Source organism: Athalia rosae, chromosome 1 (assembly GCF_917208135.1).
Source record: "Athalia rosae chromosome 1, iyAthRosa1.1, whole genome shotgun sequence".
Classification (NCBI taxonomy): Eukaryota; Metazoa; Arthropoda; class Insecta; order Hymenoptera; family Athaliidae; genus Athalia; species Athalia rosae.
This window is the reverse complement of record NC_064026.1, coordinates 29,487,702-29,513,334: the sequence shown is the minus strand read 5'-3', so window position 1 is coordinate 29,513,334 and position 25,633 is coordinate 29,487,702. Positions and strand designations below refer to the sequence as shown.

Here is a 25,633-nt window from a genome sequence, read left to right as displayed (position 1 = left end):
GCCAGGACTATTATCGCCGTGGAAAAAGATCGCCGCCTGCGAAACCCTACGAAAAACGATCCGTAGCGAGAAAATAATCGACGATCGAAGTCGCTCACGGAAAGTCCGGAATTTCGCCACCGCTTTTTTCGTAATCCGAAAATATTTTTCGAAATCGACGAAATTGTCGCTGATGAGTTTCGCCGGTTTTTTTTTTATATTTCACACGCCGCTCGGATTCCGCGGTGTAACGGGGTGGGAATGATATTCTCTCGTATCCTCGTAGGACGAGAAAGGGAGTAAAATTCAGTCCGCGTATCGGTATACACGGGCCAAGTATTCGACCTTATACCCGATATTTCCGATATTGTATATTTTGTTGAAAGTGCCGGCGATGCAATCGCAGCCAATAAGAATACCAAGTTATACGCCCCAGCCGAATGTCTGGCCCTTCGGCACACGTGTCCCGTATAGGTACGTGCGGTATAGGTATACAATGCGTGTATCTGTTGGGAAAAATTCTTACGTTCGAAAAAATCCAAACGGTTCCCCCGACGAAAATTTCTAACGCCCTCCGTAACCCGTTGCAGGGTACACGTATATTTCAAACCCGCGCCGCGTTATTAAAAAGGAGAAAGAAAAAAAAAAAAAAACGAAGAAATTCACGCACTTTATACCGCGGGGGGAATAAATAGATCATATATTCCACGATCCGCTCGTCGAATATCGGATCTGTTCTGATACACATGTAACACCGGCCTTGGAAATTATACGGTATCGCCGGCTGCACCCTTGTATAAAGCGACGGAAAAAAACGCATCGCTCTCGGATAGTATACGAGCGGCGCTGGGAACAAAATATACTTCGTACCTACGTATAACTACCGGGAGATAAAACCCCCCGCAGAGGGGAGTTTCGTACGCGGGACACGGAACGCGGTGATATTTATAAAATAGGTATATTATGGAGGAAATGCGATCAGCAATCCGCCTCCTCCTCCTCCACCTTCTTCCTCTTCTTCTTTTTCTCCATTCGATACGAGTTTCCATATTATGTATACAACTCCCGGCGCACGCGGTGTCACGGAGTGTGAACGATGTCATTAATAAGGATCAGCCGTGCTTTTTTCCCCGGCTATATCGGAAGCGCGTGGGCGAGATTTCTCGTAAAAATTTTCGACGGAAATTTCTCCCGATAATCCGCCCGCCGCGTATGTTTTATCCCTCCATTTTTTTTTTTTTCTACCATTCATTTTCAATTATTGCATTTTTACAACAATGGTGAAAAAACACGGCGATCTCGTTTCGCGCGGCGAAATTCGTGTTTTTGAATAGAAATGAAAAAACTGAACATTCGAGCACGACTCGACGTCCGTCGTGCATCGAGCACTTCGCGCAATTAAATAAAACTCCAATGAAACTCACCCATTTATCTAGAGAGGTGAAGAGTGGAGGGGTTAAATTTGATACGATTGCCTCGAGATTGAATTAAAACGAGGCCGAAAATTGGTCGCATCACTTCGCACGGGGCGGAATAGGGTTGTGCGTTTAACGTTTAAAATTCCATTAGCTACGGTATGCGATACGTAAGGGTCAACTAGATTAGGAGCTATGATGGAAATTATTTTTAGCCCTTATACGAAACGGACGAGCCTTCGTTTCGCTTCGACGTAGGAATTCGTCGACTCTTTAATACGGGGCACGAGTCCGTACCGTTTAATTTGAATGGGAAAACTATTTCGAAGTAAACTACATAACATCGTCGCTGCGGAAAAAGCTCCTCGCAATTGGGATGTTTAAAGTGACATTCGGCCGGGCGCCGAGGGTTTCGCTCTCGGCGTTGTTGAGATATAGTCGAAATTAAGCAACGATGTGACCGTGGAAATTCTAGTAATAAATTCCCATTAAATGTTAATCGTATAAATAAGTTAACTAGCGCTTTCCTACTTAGCTCATTGTTAGCCACCGTGCCGTTGCTGTCGCACTGCAAGTTAAACTATATAGCAGCAGCAGCATATAGAAGTCGACGCGCGGACGTCGCCGCGTTGACCTACGACCCGTTTTAATTACCCTCTAATTGAAATCTGACTCGCGCCGCGTAACGCGACTTAAGGTGAAAGGAGAGGGTTGAATGCGCTCGAAATTCTAATATTTAATTAAACACCGACCGTCTACGCCGTAGTCGCCTTATTTACACGGCATGATTAAAAAACAATTCGCAACGATATAACGCGATTTCGTCTCGCTTCGTCGGATGGAAAATACACAGGGTATAATTCAGCTTCGGAATACGTAATAATTGTCGTAACAATTGTACCGGGGCTGCTACGGAGAAACACCCCCGTTGCTGAGAAGGGATTCTCTTCAGGGGTTCGTTCGTTCCGACGACGGGCGCCCCTCAGATTTACAGGTGTTGGAATTGAAGAAAATTCCAAGCGTTGTTCTTCACCTATATCTTTTTTCTATGGATCATTTTTGACAAAAAATCCAAATTATCCGGATGAAATGTTTTTTGGGCTTTTCGGCGCGATGACTTTGCATCGGTAAAGAGGAAAATCGAGTGTCTCCGCACTTGTCGACTGCAGCTAATTTACCGACCACGTCCTGCTTTGCCGCAATCCGGTAAATTCAGTTGCTGACGTTCGAGCCATGCAATATGCTTGTCAATCGCAAATTTTTTTACGGGAATCACGTCCACGACTGACAACGATTTTCCAGCAGTTTTCGAACCCGAAAAAAAAAAAATTACTGACGTCCAAGAAGGGAAGATGAAGAGAAAATCAACGAACAGCGAGAGTATAATGGAGTTCGAACAGAACGAAGTTTCGGATCTTCATCAAAAAATTAGCGATTCAACATGAGACAATATTCAGTACATTTGTTTTACGGCTCTGCGTCTTCTGACCCCCAAGTATCCGCAGACGTGCATCACCACACTCATGGTGACGAGTCCAAAGGCGTCCATCCATAAATTGGATTCGTCGTATCCGTATCCGGCCAAGACTTCTCGACCGTTCCGAAAGCAGGGTAAATCCTTATCGGCGTAACATTCTGAAATTTTACGATTCGGAAGAGATTCGATAATCAAGTCGGCGGACGAACGTCTTCGATTTCTTACCGATCTGGTCAATCTTCGTCCAATGAATGATCGCCAGCGCTTCGTTCGTGTAATAAAAAATCGACAGGTACTTCAGCCACGATATGTAGGGAGGCATCGTCCTGAAAATGACATCGTCACCTAGCGTACATTCCACCTCATTTAGCGGAGCGACGAAAACTACGATCCACGCTTGAGTCGTACCTTATATTGTAGAACTGACCGGACATCATGTAGGAAATGAGATCGTAAGGTACCATGATGTTGGTCGCAACATTCGGATTTTCTATGCAACTTGAAATCATCACGCCGTAGGCAGAGCTGGCGACAGTGGAAGCTGCGAAGCAAGTGGTGAATTTCAGGACAGTCATTAAGTCCAGTGTCTCGTTCAGAGCGACGAACATCATCACGAGAAATGTGAGCGAGTGGAAAACTGCCTCTGGAATCTGAAGACGGAACGAGACACAAAATCGAATGAAAATCCAATTCAAGTATCGAATTCTGTGACGGTATAGTTTTCCGGTTTTGTTTCAAGGACTCTTACCAGGCCCACGATGGTAGCGATGTAGTAAACGGCCGGTCCGTACATCCCGTTTTCCCTCAAATAAAGTGGCATCTGCCCCGGCATCACGTAGATGACGGAATAAGCGGTGGTGAATATAATTTCGGATGTGGTCAAGTAAAGGGCACCTCTGGCGTCCTGGACACCCGTCTGAGTCCGTGAATCGACTCCGATGTAAAACAATCCCACTACAAAAGCGGACGCCTGGTGACAATCGGACTCTCTTAGATATATTTCGGAAAGAATGTTTCGCCCTTGCTGAATTGGACTTTTTTCTCACCAAGAAGGTACTGTGATGTATCGCGTTTTTGAACATGGTTCTTCTTATTTCCACCAATATTCTCCAGACCACCCAGTAGAATTTTACCAAAGAATTCGGCTTGCGGCTGCACGCACGTTAACGATCGTTAGTCACTTCGAAATCGCAAGGTTTCTATGGCTAAGGTATAAAGAAAGTCTACTCACATCTCCGATTTGATTTCGATCAAACCATAGCGATTTTTGGGGGCCGAAGCGGAGGCCTTTCGATAGGCTGAAAAAGAGTTGCAAATCTGGGCCGAGCAGCCGGAAACCAGATAAGAATTAGTCGTAGCGTTCAGAAAATCGCTCGAATCCGCGTTCGACAAAATTCTCACGTAGTATTCCGCCTCGTTGAACGATTCGGGACACCGAAATCCTTGACTGAAAATAAAATCCGCTGATCAGAGATCCGAGTCGTCCTTCGAAACCTAGTGGAAAGATATCGATTCCGCCGTGTTCACCTGTTGAAGAAATCCGTCGCGCCAGACAAGGTTCCATGATACGCGGTTCTCCCGTTAGCCATGATAATCACGTGGCTGAACATTTTGTAGACCTCCATGGCAGGCTGATGAATCGAGCAGAATATCAGCGTTCCGTTATTCGCTTGATTCTGCACACATTCGATGACTCGCATCGCCGTCCAAGTGTCCAAACCTGATCGAGCAAACGAATCATGAAATCTAAACTAATCGTCGTTTCTAAATCATGGGATCCTGAGCGGACGATCCAAAGAATGATCTGCGACGGTAAAGGTCGACCACCGTAGCCATAGATCAGCATCGAAATTACAGCGTCGAACTCACCGGACGTTGGTTCATCGAGGAAAAGTATTTTCGGTTTCGTGACCATCTCCACGGCCAATGAAAGCCGCTTGATCTCGCCCCCCGATAATCTCGAGATGTAAGTGTCGCTGCTCTTGAACAATCCGAGCTCCGTAAAGATGTTCACCGCCAATATCTTCCTCTCTTTTGAGCTCGTCCTCTTGTCCAGCCTCAAAGCGCACTGGAGACAGAAAATTTTCCATCGATGATCGTCGGGTTTTTCTTTACAATCATCTTTTGTGCGACGATAATATAATTATACACACAGCGAATATCATGTACTCCATGGCCGTGAGAGCTTCGGGAAGAGCTTCGAATTGCGGCAGATAACCAGCGATGTGGGACATCGCGTTTCTGGAGACCGTTTCCCCATTGATTCTGATGTGTCCCGATGACACGTCGATTCTTCTGGCCAACGCCGCTAGAAGGGTTGTTTTACCCGCACCGCTGATATAATTAGACTAGTTAGCGAATTGAAATCTCTGGCTCATCGGAAGAGGAAAAAGTTCAAAAAAAAAAAGCTCGCTTATCCCGCTCAGCGACGATTTCGAGCATTGATATTGGATTAAATTGTGCCTACCTCGGACCCATAATCGCTACCAAACTGCCGCCGTCCGCATGACCGGTTACTGACGAAAGAAATTCGGTGAAAATTGGCAACGATTAAAATCATAGATGAATGATCTCGATCTCGACTCACCTGAATCGAGTATCTTGTTGGGTTCACCGTCGACTCTGGAGTATCCGAAGAATTCCTTGACGATATTCTTGGCGAGGAATTCGCGTTTTCGCTCCGAGCGTACGGTGATTTTATCCCAGGAAAGCGAAATAAGCGGCGTGAGCGTCGACGGTATTAAATCCGATTGCGAGCCGACGTCGTCCTCTGGCAACATTTTCTTTATTTCTCGTAACTCTCACCGCTTACCGTCACAAGTCGAATCAGATTCTCTGCGTCTCGTCTCTTCCAAAGTTTAAGGCACTGTGCTCACCACTCGTGGGCATTGTTTTCACCGAGTATATCCATGCGCTTATCGTTGTCTAGTGTTTGACGATGCTATCTCGAAATAACAGTGACATACAACTACTTAGTGCTCGTCTATGCAGATGACGTTACAACGTTTGCTTTCGTCTAGTCCTTTTTCTTCAGAAATCACCAAATTTTTCTCTCTCAGGTGCCACCCAATTAGATTCATTGATCAACGTCGCGTTTCAAATGTGCACGGTCCAATCGATTCAAAAGTATATCGTGAAAAAAAAATTTAGTAATAATTCTAAGCGGACGCGGATCTCCCCGTAACTGAGGAAGAACTTTGCACGTTACACGCATTGTGTACATACCTATACGTTGAATGGAATTTAAGCTTTCGTAAAGATTTCTAAGCAGAGCGATCTAGCTCGTGAATGTTTATCTTTCTAGCACACTACGTAATGAGATCGCATGCGGTGAAAAGACCATATACGGGTGGGTTTAATTGGATTTCGACGGATCGAAGAGAGAAATAATGCACTCTCATGATGATAATGAAAAAGTGCGCTCGTCGATAGACTTTACACAATTGACGAATTATAATAACAACGAATTCTATTCGAATTGTAAGATTTTATTCACATGTATAGTAGATGAAAAATCGTAACAATTTGGGCCTAAAAAATAAAGATTAAAATTAAAAAATCGGTACAATAATATATGTATATGTTTTTATATACGTGTATGTACAATCAATCATATAATAATTTACTTGAAAAAAACAAAAAAAAAAAAATCGACGGACTATTTGGCACTATATATTGTATAAGAAATCGCTATTCATTTTATTATTATCGTCATTTAGGAATATTAATATTAATATAACTATCATTATTATTATAAATATATATTTAATATTTACGCATAATAATATTATATAGGTACTGGAAAAGGCAATGTATTAAGACAGATTATCAGCATGGACGCTATCTATACGGATGATAGAAATTCTTCTTACGATTTAAAATATTTATAAAAATTCTATATTTTCGCTGAAATTTTCGCTCGGACTTTTCAAATCACCGGTCTTAAAATTTAATTTTTTCTAAAACGTATTCCTTCTAGTTTATTTCTATAGTGAGAAATACTTGAAAAATTCAGTGAGTCGCGAACACGACAACTCTCGAAGACTACACTTTAATAGTAATATTGACGGAAATTGATAAATTTTCAAATAATTTAAGCGAAATTCTAAAAATGAATTTCCACCAGAGCTTGCGTGAAGTAATGAAAATGCGGAGCTGTCAAGACGAAATATACACGAATATTTCTATCTACGTATCGACGTTGTACGTAAGAAATTATCGTTATAATTATATTTAAAATACAAGCGCGAATTATATTGCTTTCGTAATTTTCGCGTGTAACGATCGACGTTATTCTTCTTCTACAAATCGATCGATAGACGCAGCAGTGCGATACAGAGAGTAAAAGAGAGAGAAGAATATTTTAGACAGACGGAAAGGAAACGCGGAGATTTATGTAAGGCACTAACAAAGTGTTCATAGTGGATACATATTAGTTAATGCACAATTATACGACCTTGCGTATTACGCACATGTTGCAGGTGTCTATAATTAGATATATTTGATTCCTATGCAAATCAGATGATACTTATCGTACGTATTAATAATTGTTTTTGTTTTTGTTTTTTTGTTTTTTTTTTTTTTTGTTCTTTTTTTCAACAATATAGCTTATACGTGGGCACATAACAGAGGCGTTGTGCTAATCTATATTTGCAAATTTAATGACTTAGGACATTACGTATGCGTATACATCTATATATCTATCAACGTACCGTATTGACGAATAACAACGCGAGGGAAGAGTAAAAGAGATAAAAGGGAAACACAGAGAGGGAGAGAGAGAGGGATACTTACGATTCTATGAAAAATTAAACAGCTATACATGCAACAATAATAAGTAAATAGTCGATCAGACGTTATAGCTGCATAGTAACCGTGCCTTTTCATTTTTACCTTCGATTGATCATTTATTTAGTAATTCAATAAATTAATCACTAGTACGACGATGAGGGCGTAATGAACAAAAGTATGGAAGATTTACGTACCCTAAACGGTGAGCAAAGCTGTCTGGAGTTTATCGTGCAACGATTGTACACGATCGATCGGAAAAACGAAATTCAATCATCGTGGAAAGGAACGTCGATAACTCGTCGTCGACTCCTTCAAATATCCGAGTATTTCATCGACCAGAAAAATAAAAGACAAGAAACGAAGAAGAAGACGAACCGTCGACTCGATGGTTTAATTGACGAATGCAAATGGAGGGATCGATTAAATGGATGGATGGATGGATGGATGGATGGCTTCGATAGGTTTTTCGAATCAGGGAACCCAAGACCCCTGCAGGAGGAATCGCGTCCAGATGATCGCGTCGTAAATTGTGACGGCAGCGACGATCACCGCGTGAGATGCAATTTGTTCGCGTTAATCGGTCATAATAAGTGGCGTGTCCAGGTGGTGCAGAGCCTTATGATAATGAAAAAGTGACGTCAGCAAGAACACGACTTCTTTGCGTTCGTGGGCGATTGATTCAAGGCGAAACGCTCCCCGTCCGATTGCTCCTGCGCGCCGTTCCCTCGAATGATTTGATCGTTCTGAAGAATCTGTCGGAAAATACGATCGTCGTTAAATCAAAGGCTCAAAAAACGTGAGCGGGAAGCGCGAGTCGCGTTTTTTTTTTTAGAAAATCGTTATACCTTGTTGACGAGAAATCGCGCAGCCTCTTCGATGTTGATGTTTTCCTTGGCGGATGTCTCGAACCATCCGGAGAAATTTTTCTCCTTGCAATACTCGTCCATCTTGTTCGGGGAATTGACCAGTCCCTCTTTTTGCTGGTCGCATTTGTTGGCGAGGAGAACGCAGGGTATGGCGGATCCGTCGGGAAGTTGCACCTTCGAGTCGAGATCCTGTTTCCATTTTACCACCGCGTCGAGAGTCGGGCTCCTCGTTACGTCGAATACTATGAAAGCTCCCACGGCTTCCTTGTAGTAAACTCTCGTCATGTTTCCGAATCTTTCCTGACCTGGAAAATTCGAACAATCATACGAATGTTCCCGGAACTCGATCACCCGAAGCTTCTTCCGCGTTCCGGTCGATTTTTACGACCTCAATCGCGAAAGCTGATCGAAAAACATCCGAAGACTGTGAACTCCGCGTCGGAATTAAATCGGAAAATAAATGAAGCACGTTCGAAGTTTTTGAATGGAAAAAACTTTCATTCACAGTAACAGTCAGGCGATTCCTTTTATCGCCTTTGCGACGTGGGCAGATGAACTCTTGGCCACGGCGTATAATAATCCAGAGTTGCGCGTCAACATCGCATTGTCCGTTACATCCGAATGAAACAACTCCGTGCGAATTCTCGCGAGGATTTCGAATACAGAAATATCGAGACAAGAAAAATCGAGCGGAAGCGGCGTTTTCGGAAGTTGTTATAATTTTCGATTCACGTACCCGCGATGTCCCATAGCTGGAGTCTTATTATCGTATGGGGATCCCAGTTGAGAACCTTCAGGGCGAAGTCCACACCTATGGTGGCTCTGTAGTGTTGCGAGAAAAACTGATGAACGTATCTTTTTATTATCGACGTTTTTCCGGCCCCCAATTCACCGATAACAAGGATCTTGTAGAGGTGTTCTCGTTTCTCACCGACTCCCTGGGCCGGTCCGCTGTTCTGCGACGTCTGTAACACCGATAAGAAAAAATATCGATAAAATTACGAACGGAAAATGCGTCTTCGACCGGACAATTTTTGAAAACCTGATGAGAAATTCAAATTTTGCGAACGCTACACCGCAGGCTCGTTCGACGTCGAAAGTTCGAATATCGGGAAACGATTCTCGTTCGAATACAGTCGCGGTTTACCTTCCATCTGGAGAAATCCAGGGTGGCTAAATTCCGCCAAAAAGTGAGCTCCATCCTACGCCTGAGGTATACAAAAATATAACGAAAGAGTAAAAAGAGAAGACGGCACCACCGCACATCGAGCGAACTGACAAGCCAACTGAAAGAGATTTGAAACGAAGCGAGGGGCTCAGATAGCGAATATTAATATTGTAACAGCACGCCGTGTCTTCATTGGCTGTCCGCGGTGCAGCGACGGGCATTCTTCGCGTTGCCTTTGCTCTGTATTGTGGTCAAGTAACAGGGGGTTAAAGGAATGCAACCGTCGTCGCAGCGGCGGCGAGGTAACGTCTCGCGCTAATTCCGAGCCGAGGGATTTAATTTTCACGTATACACCTACCTACTCGGCTGTAAAACGCCGCGTATAATATTTCGGATTAGCGAATCTCTCATCGACGACAGATGACACCACGGATTCCGCGATTCAACCTGAACGAGAACACGTAACAACGGAGTCCTATGAGCGGTACGGTATTAACATTCGTACCGTTCGTTGACGCTCGTTATATTTGTGACCCCGGTCACGTGTTATCGGGGTATTGGGATTTATTTGAACAGTTGTTACTCGCTTCTGTGTGCCGAGTGACTTAAGCATATTGTTATTGCTACTGATGGGTCTATTTTGAGAAAACGGGAATTTCTGAGGCTCTTCGAAATTGTCGACCGCTGAAAGCGAACGTGCGTTGCAAAATTACTCGTGCTTTATTTTGTTTTCATCGATATCGTTCGCATAGCGAAAACAACCGAGGTCACAGACTCGCCAATGAATTCGCGAATCGAGAGAAATGAAGAATAACGATTCGAAGTGAAATTTAACGGAGTCTGTCGATAAAATGGCATTTTTTCCCGATGGACAACTCATGGTCGTTCACCCTAGGCTCTTAGGTGAACACTGCGACGATCCAGGGCTTGTCTGCCAGATAAGATTAACTAATCCCCTCCGACTAGATTCGAGAATGTATCGCAACATCCATACGTATAATACGACGATAAGAAAATATCTCCTGCTCTTTTTTTTACCTCGCCAATAAGAAATCACTCGACGACGACGCCGTATACGGTATACGCGGTGGTCGGCCGCTAAGAGTTGCGAAAATTTTTACGACTCTTAATTTTTCTCCTCCCAGCGGAAACATTTCCATTAGAAATTCCGTTCGGGAATCGATACGCTGTCTCAAGTAGAACAGAACAAATCACACTTGAAGCTTTCGAGTCAATTTCATCCCCCGAAGTGTTGGTTTTTTTTTTTTTCTCTCTCGTCTCGTCGAATCCGCGTGACGAACCTTCGCTGCTTCGGTCGGGTAAAAATAACTTAAGCTCCTCTATTTTCTTTTTTTCCATATCCGATATCAAGTTCACCAACGGTTTTGCCTAAAAAACCGACTAGATCGATCTACGCGCTCAGATCGTAAGGATTCACATCGTGACCTATTAGCCGGTGGACACCAGACGACGTGACCACCGTGCCGGTATTTTTACGAGACGCACCTAAGACCGCATTTCGTTACGCGGCGCGGTGCGGCTCCCGCCAGTTGCGTATCGGACGCACCGCACGAGATTTTCTTTCCTTACTTTTTCCTCTCCTTTTATTTTTAGTTTCTATTTTTATTTTTTCATTTTTTTTTTTGTCTCCTAGCTCCTCAGTCCCTCTACCTTATGCGCGGAGGAGGAATATGAAGGAGCGTGCGGGCGAGCGATGGAGAGCGACTCCCGTACGTCACCCTTGCACGGGCTGCACGTAGGGTGAAACTTGAAACCCGCTTGAATAGAAGCTGGTTGTGCTCGACGGCCGCAGCTCAAACCACAGAAAGTTGCTATTGATCTGTGTCACCAAAGTCTACACGTGGAAACCCCGGGTATACCGCCGTACAACGTACATGCATGAGATTTATGCGATTAGCGAGAGGAGAGAAAAGAAAAAGGAAAAAAAAAAAAAAAAAAAACTTTTTCCCGTCACAGCAGAAAGTTTTATTTGTCAATAGAACGCGCGTGCGGTGGCGGATGAAAAAATAGCGGAACGCGTCAACTATACGTTGCGCAATTCTTCGCGGGATCAGGCGGTGTCATCGATTCGTGTCGTACGCGTTCCGTGGATTCGCTTTACGTGTGAAAATTACGCTAATCCGGTTCCCTTGTACACGAAGCCTCGTTGGGGACGGTTGGGTTACGTTGACCCTCGGGAATCACTGGAAGGTACGCGTGCGAAGGCCGGTTCTTTCCCATCTACAAAGTTTTCGTCGAACGTTGGGGGAAAAAATAATTCGCTCTGTAAGATCGTGGGCGAGACTCGCAGGGTCCACCCCGAGATCCGGGTTCAGGGTAGCCGGATACGAAGAACGAAAAAAAAAAAAAAGAATCGACAAAATTTCTTTATTAATCATCTCACCGCGCTCTCCTGACTGGTGGATCGCGATTTATCCATAACGTCGGCGATGCTCGGTGTGCCGGTCATCGCTCTGAAGTTAGCCAACGCGGCGATTTGCTGCTGGTCGAAATTCTCCGTACTTCTGTCCTCGTCGATTCCCTGGAGGTAGCCGAGTCCCGTGTCCTCGTCGAAGGTACCTTCGAAGGTCGAGAAAGTGTCGAATTTTCTAACGCTGATGTGCCTGGCGGGTCGTCTCGGGGTCGGGACGGCGTCCTTGGCACCCGGTGCTTTCGACCCCTTCGTCTGATCCCCGACTCTGGAGGGCACCACGGTGTCCACCGAAGAGTCCTCGGAGGTTTCCGGTCTCCGGCGTTGAAATACCGCCCGCTTTTCCTCCAGCAGTGACAACTTCCGGCGTAATTCCAACGGCGGTGTTTTCGAGGATGACGGTACCGCGGACTCGGAGTCCGATTTAACCGTCAATTTGCCACGACGGATTTCGCTCGCAGCGAAATTATCCGCTGACGAACTCTCCGGCCATTTCGACAGGGCGTAAGGTAGCGTGGAGACCGCACGGTGAACCCGCTCGGGGTAGGAGTCGACCGTTTGCGTTGGTTTTTCGGCACTCTGCGTTTCCGCTGCGAAACAGGTATATATCGACCCCGAGTATAATTTTCGATTCGCCGTGACGCGCTCGGATTTTTTTTTTTTAGAGATTCGCGCTTTTCTCGAGTCGCGTTCACGTCTCGACGAAACGCGTCGGTGTTATTTAGCCCTCTCGAATCGAGATCCGGAGTCGTTCCTCGCGGATCTTTGGCTCGGCGACGCGTACCTTAATATACGGCTAGGGGAAAGTCTGCGGTACGACCGGACGGTGGGCGTCGGTACCGGACATCGCGTATTTCCGGGTTGCGGTCGGAGCGATGGATGAACTTCGAATCGATATACTAAACAAATTGTTGGTTTTAATCAACGTACCTATATTGTCCGTCACGTCCGTCTCTGATGGCTTCGAAGATATTTATTACACCCGAGTCTTTGAAAAAAAAACAAATTTCATCGTCGAGATCCAATTTTTCACTTCGAAAAAAACGTCTGTTTCCCGTCAAGATTCATCGGGCTTACCAACAGGAATAATATTTTCATCGATGTCGTATATAAATCCGGTCATCCATCGAGAATATCGAATATCCGGTACCGCGTGGGACTTTCCCCCGGAACTAGAGTATCCGAAAGCAACGCGGGAATCGAGTAGCGAAAACCAACGGAGTGCGAAAATTCACTTGTGAAAAAAAAAAAGAAAAAAAAAAAAACCAGAGACGAAATATACGAAGGGATGTTTTGGCTCACCATAAATTTTCGTCAACTTTTCTGGATTGGGAATACTTCTAATGGTCAGAGAGGGTGACCTGCGCTGCACTACGGTCACGGTGGTCACAGGTTTCTCGAGGCTATCGAGCCTCGTGGAGCGCGTCTGATTCTCCGATCTCCGTTCTCCCTTCTCCCGTTGCAGGTGCCCCTCGGCCGGGAGCCTTTCCCTTTTCGTATTTTCTTTTTCCACCTGCTCGCCGACCCCCTTGCAACGCCGCGTGGCGACGCCCAGTTTACAGGGGCTGTCCGATTGGCTCTGGGACTCCTGGGACGATTGGCTCTGCGAACGACTTCTGTCCCCACCTTCCGGTGTACGTCTGGTTTCCTGCGACGAATTACCCGACGACTTGAACTTGTTCAAGCTCAACTTTCGCACCAGCGAACTCGACTTCTTCTTGTCCAGCTTCTTCGACTTTTCCGATCTCCCGCGCGACTCACCCCCTGCGGAGTTTCGCGTCAGCCAAACAGAGTTCTCATCGCTCTCCGCAACGCCTACCACCGTCGAAATCGAATCACTAATTTCGCCGGGCGATCCTTTCGATTTCGCGTATCGTCGCGCTGCGATGACGATGAAAAAATGATCGAAAGCTTCGAGATCGCGAGATGGATTTATTTGGCGCAAAATGTGACGTTCAACGATCACGGAGAACGGGAAAATTAGTGATCCGATTCGGACGGCGATTTTTCGGAAGTCGACCGAATGGGAATGGGAGTGAAAAAACAAAAAAAAAAGAAAAAGAAAGAAAAGTAATCAAAAGTGTCATCGGACGGGCGATGACGTCGTCAACCTTTGGTGGCGTCTTCGCAACGGTTGTCCGTAGGCTCTTGGAGCGTCGGTCCGTCCGGATCACCTCTGACGTTGATCGTGTCCGCCGGCGATTTTTTCTTCATTTTAAAAATTCCTCCCTCTTTGCGGAAACTGTGTTTCAGCGCGCCGAAGCGACCGCGTTTCTTCTCGTCCTTTGTACCGGCGATGTTCTCCAGACTGGAGGTACTGCCCTCGACCGCGGCAACGACCGAACCCTCCGACGGTGTTTTTATCTCGCGTTCCAACCGGTCGAAATCGTCATCCGCCAATTGCGGCATAGACCGTTCCGAACTGTCCGTCGTCGTTTCCGCACCCTGGTGCGTATCGTTGGCGTTCTTGCCGCGATCCATGCCGCGGTGTAAACTGTCACCCGCCGTTCGACGCTGTACAACGGCCGTTGTACTTCAATTTGTCCAATTTGGCTTCGGCCGGCGCGGGAAACCTTAGGAACGCCCGAAGTGGTCGATGATGTCTGTCGTCGACCGGAGTCGACGCTTCGACGGCTAATGGAAGTTCGAGAATCGTCGCGTTCACCCGGCAGATGATCCGAGTCAACCGATATATAATATACGCGCGAATCGGTGTCCGGAAACAAAGAGATTTTTCTCTCCCCCGGATCGCTCCGTCTACTCACGTCGCACGGGGGCGGATATACGGTTGACGCGAAAAATTCATTGCCGTGTTCGGTTTTTTTTCCATCTGCGGAGACCCCGCGGCGTGTTTTTTCCGCCGACTTGTTGATATCGCTCGTATAAGCGTAAACGCGATAAATCGAATCGCGGGAATGGAAAAGTTACAACAATTGAGGAGAGGAAAAAAGAACGGCGGATCCGCGATTTCTTTTCGCTCCGGTTCGCCTCCCTGTTGTACCGTAAGCGTTCTACCGCGTCTTTTTTTTTTTTTTTTTTGTTTTTTTTTCGTTACGTCGCTGCAACCGCATACAGGCGATCGCAAATAATAAAATCTGCGGAGAACTGCTAGGCTATAATTCACGCAGACACCGGCACGGAACTATCAGACTCTTGTCGATCACTAAACGAGTTGATAGAAAAATGTTGGCCAAGGGTCCGACGGGCGGGGATTACTTCCCACTCCGCGGCAACCGAACAACGTCGCAGGTACGCACACCTGGTTAATGAGAACGCGATGCGTTCGAGTACCTTCACTTTTTTGCCCCACCCTTTTTCCTCCCTTGTGTCGCTCCTTTTTTTCCCCCCCATACTGCGATTCGCACGGCGCGACACTCGTCGCGTATACATATATCGTACGGAGGCGTGTGTGAAAATCGTCACGATTAATTCCACGGATTTGGGAAAAACTGACGATAGTCGTAGTCGATAATTTTCCGCCGCACTTCTGGTCGAGGACGCAAGATGTGGAAAATTTTTCGAACGCAGGCGCGGCCAAGGGACGAGAGAAGAACAAACAACGATACCGCGAGAAGTACATCAGCGATCGGAATTTGATGCCCGATGACCAAAGGTGTTTTCCTGTAGCTTAATACGCACGCGAAGTAGCATGAGAGTCAAGTCGGTGCAACTCGATCCCGTTGCGACGGAGATTAGCCCTTGTTTGTCGGCCACCGTTCGCCGATATTATCGTACCGTACCTTCGAGGTATGCCGAAGAAAAGCGCAATAAAGGCGAAGTTCATCGGGGTTCGAAATTTCGCGACGCGATTCGGTTTTGCCCAGATAGTAGATAATACGTCGAGTCGCATACGTTAGCGAGCGATTACAATGAGCGGTGCGATGAACTGTGACCTTGAAAATCGTTGCAGATAAACGTGCACTTTATGTTGCGCTTCTTAATTTCGACTTATCGGTATACAACAAGCGGTTACGAACTTCGTTAATTAATTTCATCATTAATGTAGAGTCGCGCTACCGAGCTGCAGTCTCATTTTCGACAATCACAATCGCGTATCATGCGCGTCGATTTTTTTTTTCTCATTTCTTAAATACGACGAGATCGTCAAACCGAACCGATTGAACAGCTGCGACGTTCAAGATGCGAGGGACTGTATGTAACGAGTCGGGGTGTGCAGATGCCGGAAAACGATGTACAGAGATTTATTGGACAGTCGCTCCCGATAAAATCATCGAGTGTAGATCCGGCGCACGTTTGCGTCATCGAAACGTTGTTACAATATCTCATTATTGGATGTCGTAAACTGTAACAATTCGTCTGTAGATTTCGCCCCGATTCCTCCAAAATAAATCACGCTCAAAGTCCGCCATTTTGGAACATCCAAATTCAATCGCTCGAGTCTTTAAATAACCAGCGACAGAAAAAGCCTGAAACGAAGAACTTTGTGCCCGATCATCGGATCGAGTCTTCCGTCTCCGTCGTTTTGGTTTTTTCAAAATTTCCACCTCAGCTCGAAAATCAACTGTCCCAAAATTTGAGCGCATCGTACGCTCCGCTCGCTTCCGTGCATACCGCCGAGCTTAACGGACGGAACGACACGCTTCACATAATGCGAGTGTTCGTCGAAACGCTGCACCCTCCGGTCCGCTTATTAAAATTTCAAAGATCGAACGCTACCGGACGTGGCCGTAACGACGTCTGCTTATCGAGCGCCAAAAAAAAGATTATCGTACGGCCAGGAATTCCGAAAAGATTCGGAACATTCGACGTAATGATCAGGGCCCTGCACTCGAATCTGCTTGTTTAACTTCAGGGACTCGACGGACGGGCCTTTCCGGTGGGTAAATTTTGTGGAAAATGAGAGCCTCGCTTCCTTCGAGCGAGCGCGGCTTATGTTTCCACCCCGTATACCGTCGCAGATCGAATGACGGTCGAGGGGGACGGGGGGCGGGGGGCGGGGGGTGCACCTCTAAGTCATCTCGTCGAGCGTTGATCCACGGGTCGAAAAACCTCGCGTGTACGTTACACAAAATTCGTACGATGTATAAAACTGGGGGGGGGGGGGGGGAAATTTAAGGATGCGAATCGTATGATGACGTAACGATGAATTTGTATATCGTACGCCTCGTTGAGCGTTAAGTCGGCGTCAAAATATTTAGACTTTTGATTTGCGCAATCGATGGACGCGCGTCGCGTATTATGTCATCTTGTAGCACTTCGAAGGACGCGCTGTGCCAAATCTTCACAGCTTGACACAGTTTCAAAATTTCGAGCTTTCGAGCATCATTACCCTAATACGTGAACAACGCGCCGCCACAGCTAACGAGATTAGAAATTCGAGATCAAACTCCTAATCTTTCGGGTCCGCCTCCCACGTTACTTAGAGTACATGAATTTTCATTTTTGTTTTTTCTTCTTTCGTTTCGCAATTCTGCTCGCTGAGAATTTAGCGGCGTCAGATTTTCGACGTTGGCATGTTTTGAAATTCGAATGATTTGCGCAAAGTTTCGAACAATTCAGAGATTCGCATGTGTGTGCATAATCTACCGTAAAAGTACCCGATGACCCGCTACCTACCTTCCTGAGACTCCTGGCGTCTTCCTGTTTGCTGTTTTCGCTGAAGTTCATATTGAGGTCGAGGTAAAGGTGATTATTGTTGATGAGTTGCGGGGGTGGTTCCATGGGCGGAGGATTCGCTTCTTTTTTATGCCGAAGTCTTCGTTCGGTGCGTTCTTGTCTGGTGCGTAAGACCAGCATGACATTTCGATCGAGCATCCCCTCAATTTTTGTCGATTGTGACGAACTCGGTAACTTGGAATTTCTGAATACCCGCACTTTCTTAGGCACAATACGAATACGACAATGACAATACTTGACGAGTAAAATGTTCAATACTATCGCGGTATGTGTCAGACGCAGTTTCTTTTCTCCACGTGTCGATGAGACCGGAATTTTCTCAAACTGTCATCCGTAGATTTCGATCGACACTCCTCCCTAGCCGGAGCACAAATTTCTGAGCGGTATTGAAAACAGGTCTTTGAATTCCATTTCACGAGGGCTTCGCGAATGATATTTTTCAGCCGATCGTCGAGCGTCTCGTTGGGGCTGCACAGAGTGAATCGTTCGCGTCAACGGATATTGAAAACATAATTCTGTATCCGATCGTCAGCTCGACATTATCGACGTTCAAGTTCAAACGATTAGAGAAAATCTCGGATCTTTCGGCGTCGCGTAATAAAATGACCGCGGCGATCGAATAACTCCCGATATAAATATATCTGCTAAGCACAATTTCTCGTCGTCGTCGTCGTCGTCGTCTCGTTGCGCGATTCGCACGTTCCTTTCGTTTATCTATTTATCTCGTTTCTGTATGTTTCGTATATATTTATAAATTTATTTTAATGAGGCGTGATTTGAGGACACGAAATTCTCACAGAATCTGGCGGAATGTGGATTGACGGTGCAAAGTCCCCGTATATGTATTGGCCGTCCGTCCGCGTTATCTGGGCTCCGTTATCGCCGTGGAAAAAGTCAGGCGCCAGCCGAGCGCCCGCTTCTCTTCCCCTTACGGCCCTGCGCTGCACGCCCGGTACCACCATCGGGAATCGAGAATCAAAAATTTAGCCATCGTAGCGAATCGACGAGGGATCCGCGATCCCGCTTCGCGAGTACGTTCGTCGTTCCGTTCAGTAGGGATTCATCGATGAAAAAATTTCGCGCGCGCGCGTGATCGCCCGTTCGTTTCGGCGACTCGTCGCTGATTTCGATCCGTCGATAAAAAACGTGCGTCTTCGTTACGCGTTGCGCACATTTTTCGAAATGTGAGAGAAAAAAAAAAAAAAAAAAAAGAAAAAGGTTCTATTTGACATTGGGGCAGACGAAATTTGTCCAAATTATCGCGGCGGCGATTACCTCGATAACCCCAAACGGGAGCCGCTAAACTGGCAAACAAATTACACCGAGTTAGCAATTTCGATAGAGCCGCACGATCGCCATCGTCGTCCGGATAAATGAACGATCGAAGAACGCTGTGCGTAGGTCGGGAGGAACCGGCCGAACACCGTCACGCGTCGCATCGCGAGGGGTTGCGTTTCCATTCCCCCGATAGGCCCGTGATAAAGAGTCAGGACGCAGGTCGGACACGGCGACCCCGGGGCCAACGCGGTTATACCTCCTTCCAAATCGTGGAAGGTATAAAATGAAGGAGGAGGTTTTCATACGGCGGCGGCAACGGAGCAGCGTCTGAGCGAAGGTGACAAGTACGCGACAACTGGGTGTAATCGGATAATATCGAGGAGGCGAGATACCCCGAGTTCGATGAGTCTGTAATTTCATCTGACTTTCGCCAAAATGACATGGCACGGACGCCGAGTCTGATTTATATCGTTGTAACGCGTCCTCGAAGGGCCCCCCGATTAATTTCCCTTCCCCGATCACGCGAACCAACAACGAAATCCCTAGCTCGAATGGACGGACGCTCGAACGGTCCGGTCGACGGCAACGCGGAACGGAACGATTGACGTTGACCCGGAACACGCGGGGCGCAACACATGAGACCGACGTGTCCTTGTGACTGGCTACGAAAATTCCGACTCGGATTCGGTAACGAAACCGAATATCGGATCTCGATATCGTTACGTAACTGTCAAAGAAAATCTGACGGATTGTTTTCGTTCGAATTGGGTTATAATATTATTAAATAAAAATCAACGCGCCGTACGATGTTAACGTTTTTTGACGACATTGTTTACTCCGGCATTATTTGGAGCAGAAAGTTTAATTAGATACACATTTCCGTCGGACTCCGTCGGACTTACGTCAGACAAAGCTCCGCGGGCCGGCTCGCGGCGTCGCTACGTAAGCGTTAATAATTCGCGACAATTTCGTCCGATCCCAGGTGACTGATTAGCGAAATGTTCTTCAGAAGTGACGCGCTCCAGAGACACAACGTTTCCCAAATAACGAACTTTGCGATAATCGAATGACGCGCGAGCCGCAACGATTTGCAAGCGCATCGGAAAAAATTGAGAGTAATAATATATATACAGCGAACTATTCCCAGGCGGGTAAAATTCTGACTTTAACACCGTTACGTAAATTATAAGTGTACGGTACATATACATAACGAGTAAACGAAAAGCGCTGCATCTCTGCACCAGATAAAAAATCAGCGATTGCGGAATCGGAGGAACTTGTAGATGCGGAGTGCGCATCGGTGAATAATCTGTAGGTATATATATAGAAATCCACTTTATAATCGTACACGGTCCGAAGGTCAAGACCATAAATTTGTCACTCTGTAATTGGTATAATTAGTACGAAGAAGCTGGTAATTTGATCGATCTAATCACCGGCCGCAACGTCTACTCGGCCAGAGACGTGATATTGTCGCATTTTGAATCTGCGCGAGATTTTTCAGACTCCCTGTCACCCTGTCGAATAAAAATTACCGCCAAGTTGGCTCTCGTTTCGACAACAATTCAATGTCAATTCCACAGTTATCGGTCAACCTCGAACTGATCGACGGTCGAGGCAATTCTATCGTAGTAAAATCATCGTCAAGTAAAACGTAGAAACTCAAATTTCATTTCTGTCATCACGAATAACTAATTACCGATTGATTATTTGAGTGAAGCAATCGTATTCGAATTCAAATCTCATGTGTCTCATCCCTCGCAAGAGTGTCTTTCAGGTAAACGCGAGTATATTTTCCCACAGGTGCGTGTCCGCCGTCGATATTGTAAATAAAAATTATTGGAATGCACACGGCGCCATAATCAATTGATACGATTGTAACGTCTGCTCCTCGAGTATATCGTATATTTATACGAATATATTATTATAATTCAAAACACAGATATTGTACGTATTCACTTATAGTTTTCAAGCGTTCGAATCGAGAATACTCGATTGCATACTCCATTTTCTGCTGTAATAATTCAGACGGTATATCTAATCGCTCGTTATAAACGTATTAAAAATTTATAACTCGATTTTTAATTCAATTTATTTATTATTGCAAAACAATTAAAGAGGACTCTTCGTACGTGGATATTATAACGCGTATCGCAATTCGTTTCAAATTACGCTTGTCATCTCCTCATGTACCGTTTATTTATTTAACTTTTGATTAACTTTCTTTTTTTTTTCGCTTCAATTCTAATCGTTTTCGACGAATAAAATAATCAAGAATCGCCCTATGTATACACTCCTGCGCGAATATATTATGGAAACATCATGGGAATTGATCAGCCATTTTCGTAATAACGATGCCGTTCGATGAGGCCAAACGAAGCAATTCAATCGAGCGATAAAATATATCTTGGGTGATATTTTTGAATGAAATCAAAAAAAAATGGCGAACCGATGTTAGGAAGGAGATGATATGCGGAGTAAGTATACACAAATACAGGGCGGCTCTCCCTATCGGATGAAATTATTGAGGGAATCTAGGTCAGTCGCGATTGGCGAAAGACGTTGAAGAGCAAACCGTCAAAATTCATACATCAATACGTTCGTATCATACCTCACAAATGGAGAGAAGAAAAAAGTAGGAAACTAACAAACATGTCAAAACCGAACAAGACGTTTCGCAATTGTGGACAAATTGTGTAAAGGTCGTACCACGGCAAATCGACTCGGTTTTGACCCTCGCCGTTTTCAATATTCTCTTCACTCGAAAATTCTTCGAAACTCGAAAGATGCGTAGAAAATGGCGGCTCGATTTGCCGCCGAATGATCCATACGTACGATATGTTTGGATATGCAGCGTACGTAATTTGAGTGAAAAAAAAGATGGGACATGATTCGGGGGGTCAAGTTCTCTAAACATAACTTGTAAATTATGATAAAACGGAAAATTAAACTCTCGTTAATTTCTAGTATCGCATTTTGTCAAACTTCTTATCTCCAAATTACTCCGAGCGTCGTACGTACGTATCGCTCGTATAATAATTGAAGCGTCAACCCGCGAGTTGACTGGACCTCCGCCGGGTGACCCTTTATTTTATTTTTTTTTCATTCCGCTGACAATTAGCAACGCACAAACTCGCCACTCGGCACAACTCTACAGAACCTGAGCTGCTGAAACCCCCGATTTCGACGGACTCCGCGAGGAGATTCTGTTTTTGTCGTTCGTTATCCTCCACGGGACAATTTCGTATCGTTAGCTCGATTTCTTCGTATCTCCACCGGGTGTACCGGATAACGCGAGCGTCTCTCGCTAGAGAGAACGAACCGTTCATAATGAGAAACTGAACCTGCATTATCTCCATTTGTCAGATACGTGACAATAACTCTCGTAATAATTTATTACCGCGATCGACGTTCCCTATATAAATTCGATTACGACGCGGTCGTTGACATCACGAACTTTTGACCTATGTGACTCAAATTGCTGTATCTAATTTGATTCGCTAATTACATCTACAAACAACGTGAACGCCGCTATCGAGTGATTTTTTTTGTCCCGCGATCGAAATCGAATCTACGACCGTAGATGTCATCGCCGTAACGAAAGTAACGAAATTTGACGAGGACTCGGCTTACGGAGGATCGGCGGTCGTGCCGTCCACGCACGTCGGCAACATTTTCTTTCTAATCTCGTTGAAATTTAGCGTCGCACACACTTGTAGTCCATCTTATCGATTGTCTGCGAATCGCGACACGTGCCAAGTTCACTGGCAATCGGATGACCGATTTCACGACGCCTCCGAATATGATAGGCGAGTCCCCGACTCTCACGCTATACCTGCACCGAGTTTGCGAACGATTGTTGACGGTGAAAAAGCAACGCTATTCTCATAAACGAATTGGGTAATAAAGGAAGGAAAGTGTAACGCGCACGTACAACGGAACGGGCTCTTGCGTAATTTTATAGGGTCACCTGGTCGGTCACTCTGGTCATTTGAACTCTTACGAAATAATATGTAACGACCAACGCGTTTAGTTTGGTAACGTGCGAGTCGAATACACCGGGTGTTTGATATAAAAAAAGACGGAAAAAAAGAAAAAAGTCTCAGAGTCCCGATCGTACGAAATATTGAGAAAATTTGAAACGCCAACGGACGGAAGTGGAGCACGCGTCGGTCTATAACATTTCTCGGTTTATTCGTGTACCTTTTTTTTTTTTTTTTTTCGGAGATCAATTCGAGTAGTGCTTCACTTCCGGAGTAATATCCGATATCACGATGACGCATACGCGAAGCCCGTTTCAGATAAGAACAGGGACTTTGGACGATGTATAAACCGGAAGACTTACACTTAAAATTCTCAGACGTTTTTTCGTTCGTTCCCGAATATCGCGTGGTATCCCCCTGCACCCGATTCCGTTCGAATGCGTAATATCGCACCTCTCCGAGATGCAATCCAACCCCGTGAACGTAAATTTCGCCGATTTGTGACAGAGAAATAATTCCTATCAATCGCGCATTGTTGGCTTTTTTTTTCGAAAACACTTCAGACTGTATTCCCAAAACGAACGAACGCTATCAAACCCGAAAGCGATACCTTGTACAGCTCGGGCGAATATCGGAATTATACGAGAAATTAAAAAAGGAAATTAAAATAATATCAAATATGTAATATCTAATCTCCGTTGCACATATAATTATCGTCTACGATGTGCACCCTGCGAATCGTCGTGCGAAGTATTTGCAGAATATGCAGCAACGGTCGATACCGAAGATCGAGGCGGAGATTCAAATGAGAAATCCTTCGGTGTATAACGAGAGCTGTAACGTATCAATAGCCGATTGAGAAAACATTTCAGGACAAACAACTTTCGTATTCATGTGACGTATATAGGTATACATACAGGTATGGCGCGTATATGAACGGCGACAAAATGACTCACTTGTATAAATAATGAGGAGATACATAATTCGATTCTTTAATTCTTTCGATTCGTTCGACACCTGTATATTTCGCGAGTATTCCGGAGAACGATGTCGAAGCGTTCTCCGAAGTTCCCATATCAATCACATTTTCGGCTCTTTCGATTACACCTCCTCGTTCGATCCTCCAGGTGACATTCACCAAATCGACTCAGGGGTCAATGCGGTCAACGTGCGTGAATCCGATAGGGACCAAAAAATCGTCGAACATACTCTGGACATCGCTGCAGAATTTTAGGCGAAAGTTTGGATACGTGAGTCATAGAATTGTAATTTTTTTATTCGCGAATTCATAAATCGGCCATCTTTGACGGAATCGACGAAGAAGAATCAATCGGTAAGTACCCACGTAGCGTACGATCTACCGAATATTTTTCAAATCGTTTTCATGTTTTTTCACTGTTCGGCCATTGCTGTATTTGCAGATATTGATACGATGATCATAGACACGATTTCGCAGACAACCCAGTGGCACATGACGCTAATAAAGTACAGATAACACTCGTCACGTGAGTAAATTTAACGATCAGATCTTACAACCTTTACTCGCATTTTACGTAACGAGTCAACAATCGTATCTCACGTAGGCGATCGTCGTGGCGCCTTTGGTTTTTCATTTAAAATTCACCAAGATCTCGAGCCGATCGTGAATAACTGAGAACAAATCGATAACTCCTTTGCAATGTCGATTATTTGCAGGAAAAATTAGGGCGTACAGACGATCGGTATCATCGTGGTGTTAATTTGAAAATATTATCGGAGTGCGTGAGGAAAACAACACGCAGTATCTGTCGTAGTCTCGGTTACCTGATGTATTTGCAATAAAACAAATGTCACGATCGGCAATTCGTCATTCAAAGAAGACAACTGTAGTCTGTGACGTGTACGGTATTTCAGTGGCGATGTGAGTATGTTTTCTCACGATTAGATAAGACGCAGCGAGCTGGTATTATCTACACACCTTCGCACGTATATACGAATAACAGATATTTCTGGAATATAACTGTTTCTTTTTTTTTTTCTTTTCCTCATTGACAGACGCCAGGCCACCGGTAAAAAGAAAGTTCAAGAAATGACTAGAGCGAACGTGGTGTACGAATGTTTGAAAATTTAAATGTCCACCATTAGACGATCTTCGCTTGTTTCTACCGGGCGCCCGATTGTTGAGAACCTCTCCGCCGTAGTCTGCTAGACTTTCAAAAGCAGCGCGGCAATCGACGGGGCGCCGTTTGATGCGGACAATATAATAAAATGAATAACCATCGATAACGGGGGCGTATATTACTCACCATTTGTTGACAATCTGGGGAATTGTAACAGCCTTTATCCTCCGAACTCCGCAGAAAATCCGCCTCGTATTGCAGCTTTTTAGTCACAGAAGAACGCGAGTGTCTCACAGTCGATCTCACTACAGCTGAGCCCATTCGGCCATCTTGTTTTATAAGCTACATATATACTAAAAGCAGATACACTCGAGGAGATATGATATGCTACGTAAGACACGATTACGCATTCTCAGCCCTTACTCTACGATCAACTGGCTTGCGCAACGCGCGCTTATTCTAGTTTAATATTTTACCGCAACAATCGAATTCCGGCGGCACATTCGCCG

General features: G+C 45.2%; 2 protein-coding genes and 1 long non-coding RNA gene across 7 annotated transcripts; 1 reads left to right on the top strand and 2 right to left on the bottom strand.

The window, feature by feature from the left end:
- Positions 1 to 2,775: 2,775 nt before the first annotated feature.
- LOC105683659 (protein brown) lies at positions 2,776 to 6,185 on the bottom strand. Its single transcript, XM_012396413.3, has 11 exons — positions 5,459 to 6,185; positions 5,339 to 5,387; positions 5,025 to 5,205; positions 4,741 to 4,939; positions 4,399 to 4,591; positions 4,103 to 4,318; positions 3,918 to 4,023; positions 3,620 to 3,841; positions 3,280 to 3,521; positions 3,097 to 3,197; positions 2,776 to 3,029 (listed from the first exon to the last, which is right to left on the bottom strand). Exons 1-11 carry the CDS (start codon positions 5,649 to 5,651, stop codon positions 2,848 to 2,850), a joined length of 1,884 nt encoding a protein of 627 aa, XP_012251836.2. The 5' UTR covers positions 5,652 to 6,185; the 3' UTR covers positions 2,776 to 2,847.
- Positions 6,186 to 7,245: 1,060 nt separating this feature from the next.
- LOC105683819 (ras-related protein Rab-32) lies at positions 7,246 to 25,518 on the bottom strand. Of its 5 annotated transcripts, XM_048660274.1 has the most exons (6): positions 14,239 to 17,056; positions 13,430 to 13,891; positions 12,101 to 12,717; positions 9,265 to 9,493; positions 8,508 to 8,833; positions 7,246 to 8,414 (listed from the first exon to the last, which is right to left on the bottom strand). In XM_048660274.1, the coding sequence occupies exons 1-6, from the start codon at positions 14,606 to 14,608 to the stop codon at positions 8,301 to 8,303; spliced, it is 2,118 nt and encodes a 705-aa protein (XP_048516231.1). In that variant the 5' UTR covers positions 14,609 to 17,056; the 3' UTR covers positions 7,246 to 8,300. The 5 variants fall into 5 exon arrangements, with proteins under 5 accessions (XP_048516231.1, XP_012252154.1, XP_012252153.1 ...); XM_012396731.3 differs by lacking the exons at positions 12,101 to 12,717; positions 13,430 to 13,891; positions 14,239 to 17,056 and adding an exon at positions 25,311 to 25,518; XM_012396730.2 differs by lacking the exons at positions 12,101 to 12,717; positions 13,430 to 13,891; positions 14,239 to 17,056 and adding an exon at positions 17,705 to 18,899.
- Positions 23,993 to 25,290, top strand: LOC105683820. The gene is made up of 4 exons (XR_001102879.3): positions 23,993 to 24,358; positions 24,447 to 24,530; positions 24,721 to 24,925; positions 25,060 to 25,290. It is a non-coding gene; the product is annotated as an uncharacterized LOC105683820 (long non-coding RNA).
- Positions 25,519 to 25,633: the final 115 nt, after the last annotated feature.

Excerpts from the sequence above, each read along its gene's own strand:
- LOC105683659 (XM_012396413.3), bottom strand. The coding sequence starts at position 5,651 with ATGTTGCCAGAGGACGACGTCGGCTCGCAATCGGATTTAATACCGTCG. Across the intron at positions 4,940-5,024 it reads TGGAGTACATGATATTCGCT|TGCGCTTTGAGGCTGGACAA; the intron begins GTGTGTATAATT and ends TTCTGTCTCCAG. Across the intron at positions 3,198-3,279 it reads GGTCAGTTCTACAATATAAG|GACGATGCCTCCCTACATAT; the intron begins GTACGACTCAAG and ends TGTCATTTTCAG.
- LOC105683819 (XM_048660274.1), bottom strand. The coding sequence starts at position 14,608 with ATGGATCGCGGCAAGAACGCCAACGATACGCACCAGGGTGCGGAAACG. Across the intron at positions 12,718-13,429 it reads AAAGTTGACGAAAATTTATG|CGGAAACGCAGAGTGCCGAA; the intron begins GTGAGCCAAAAC and ends CCTGTTTCGCAG. Across the intron at positions 8,834-9,264 it reads CCAGCTATGGGACATCGCGG|GTCAGGAAAGATTCGGAAAC; the intron begins GTACGTGAATCG and ends CGAATTTTCCAG.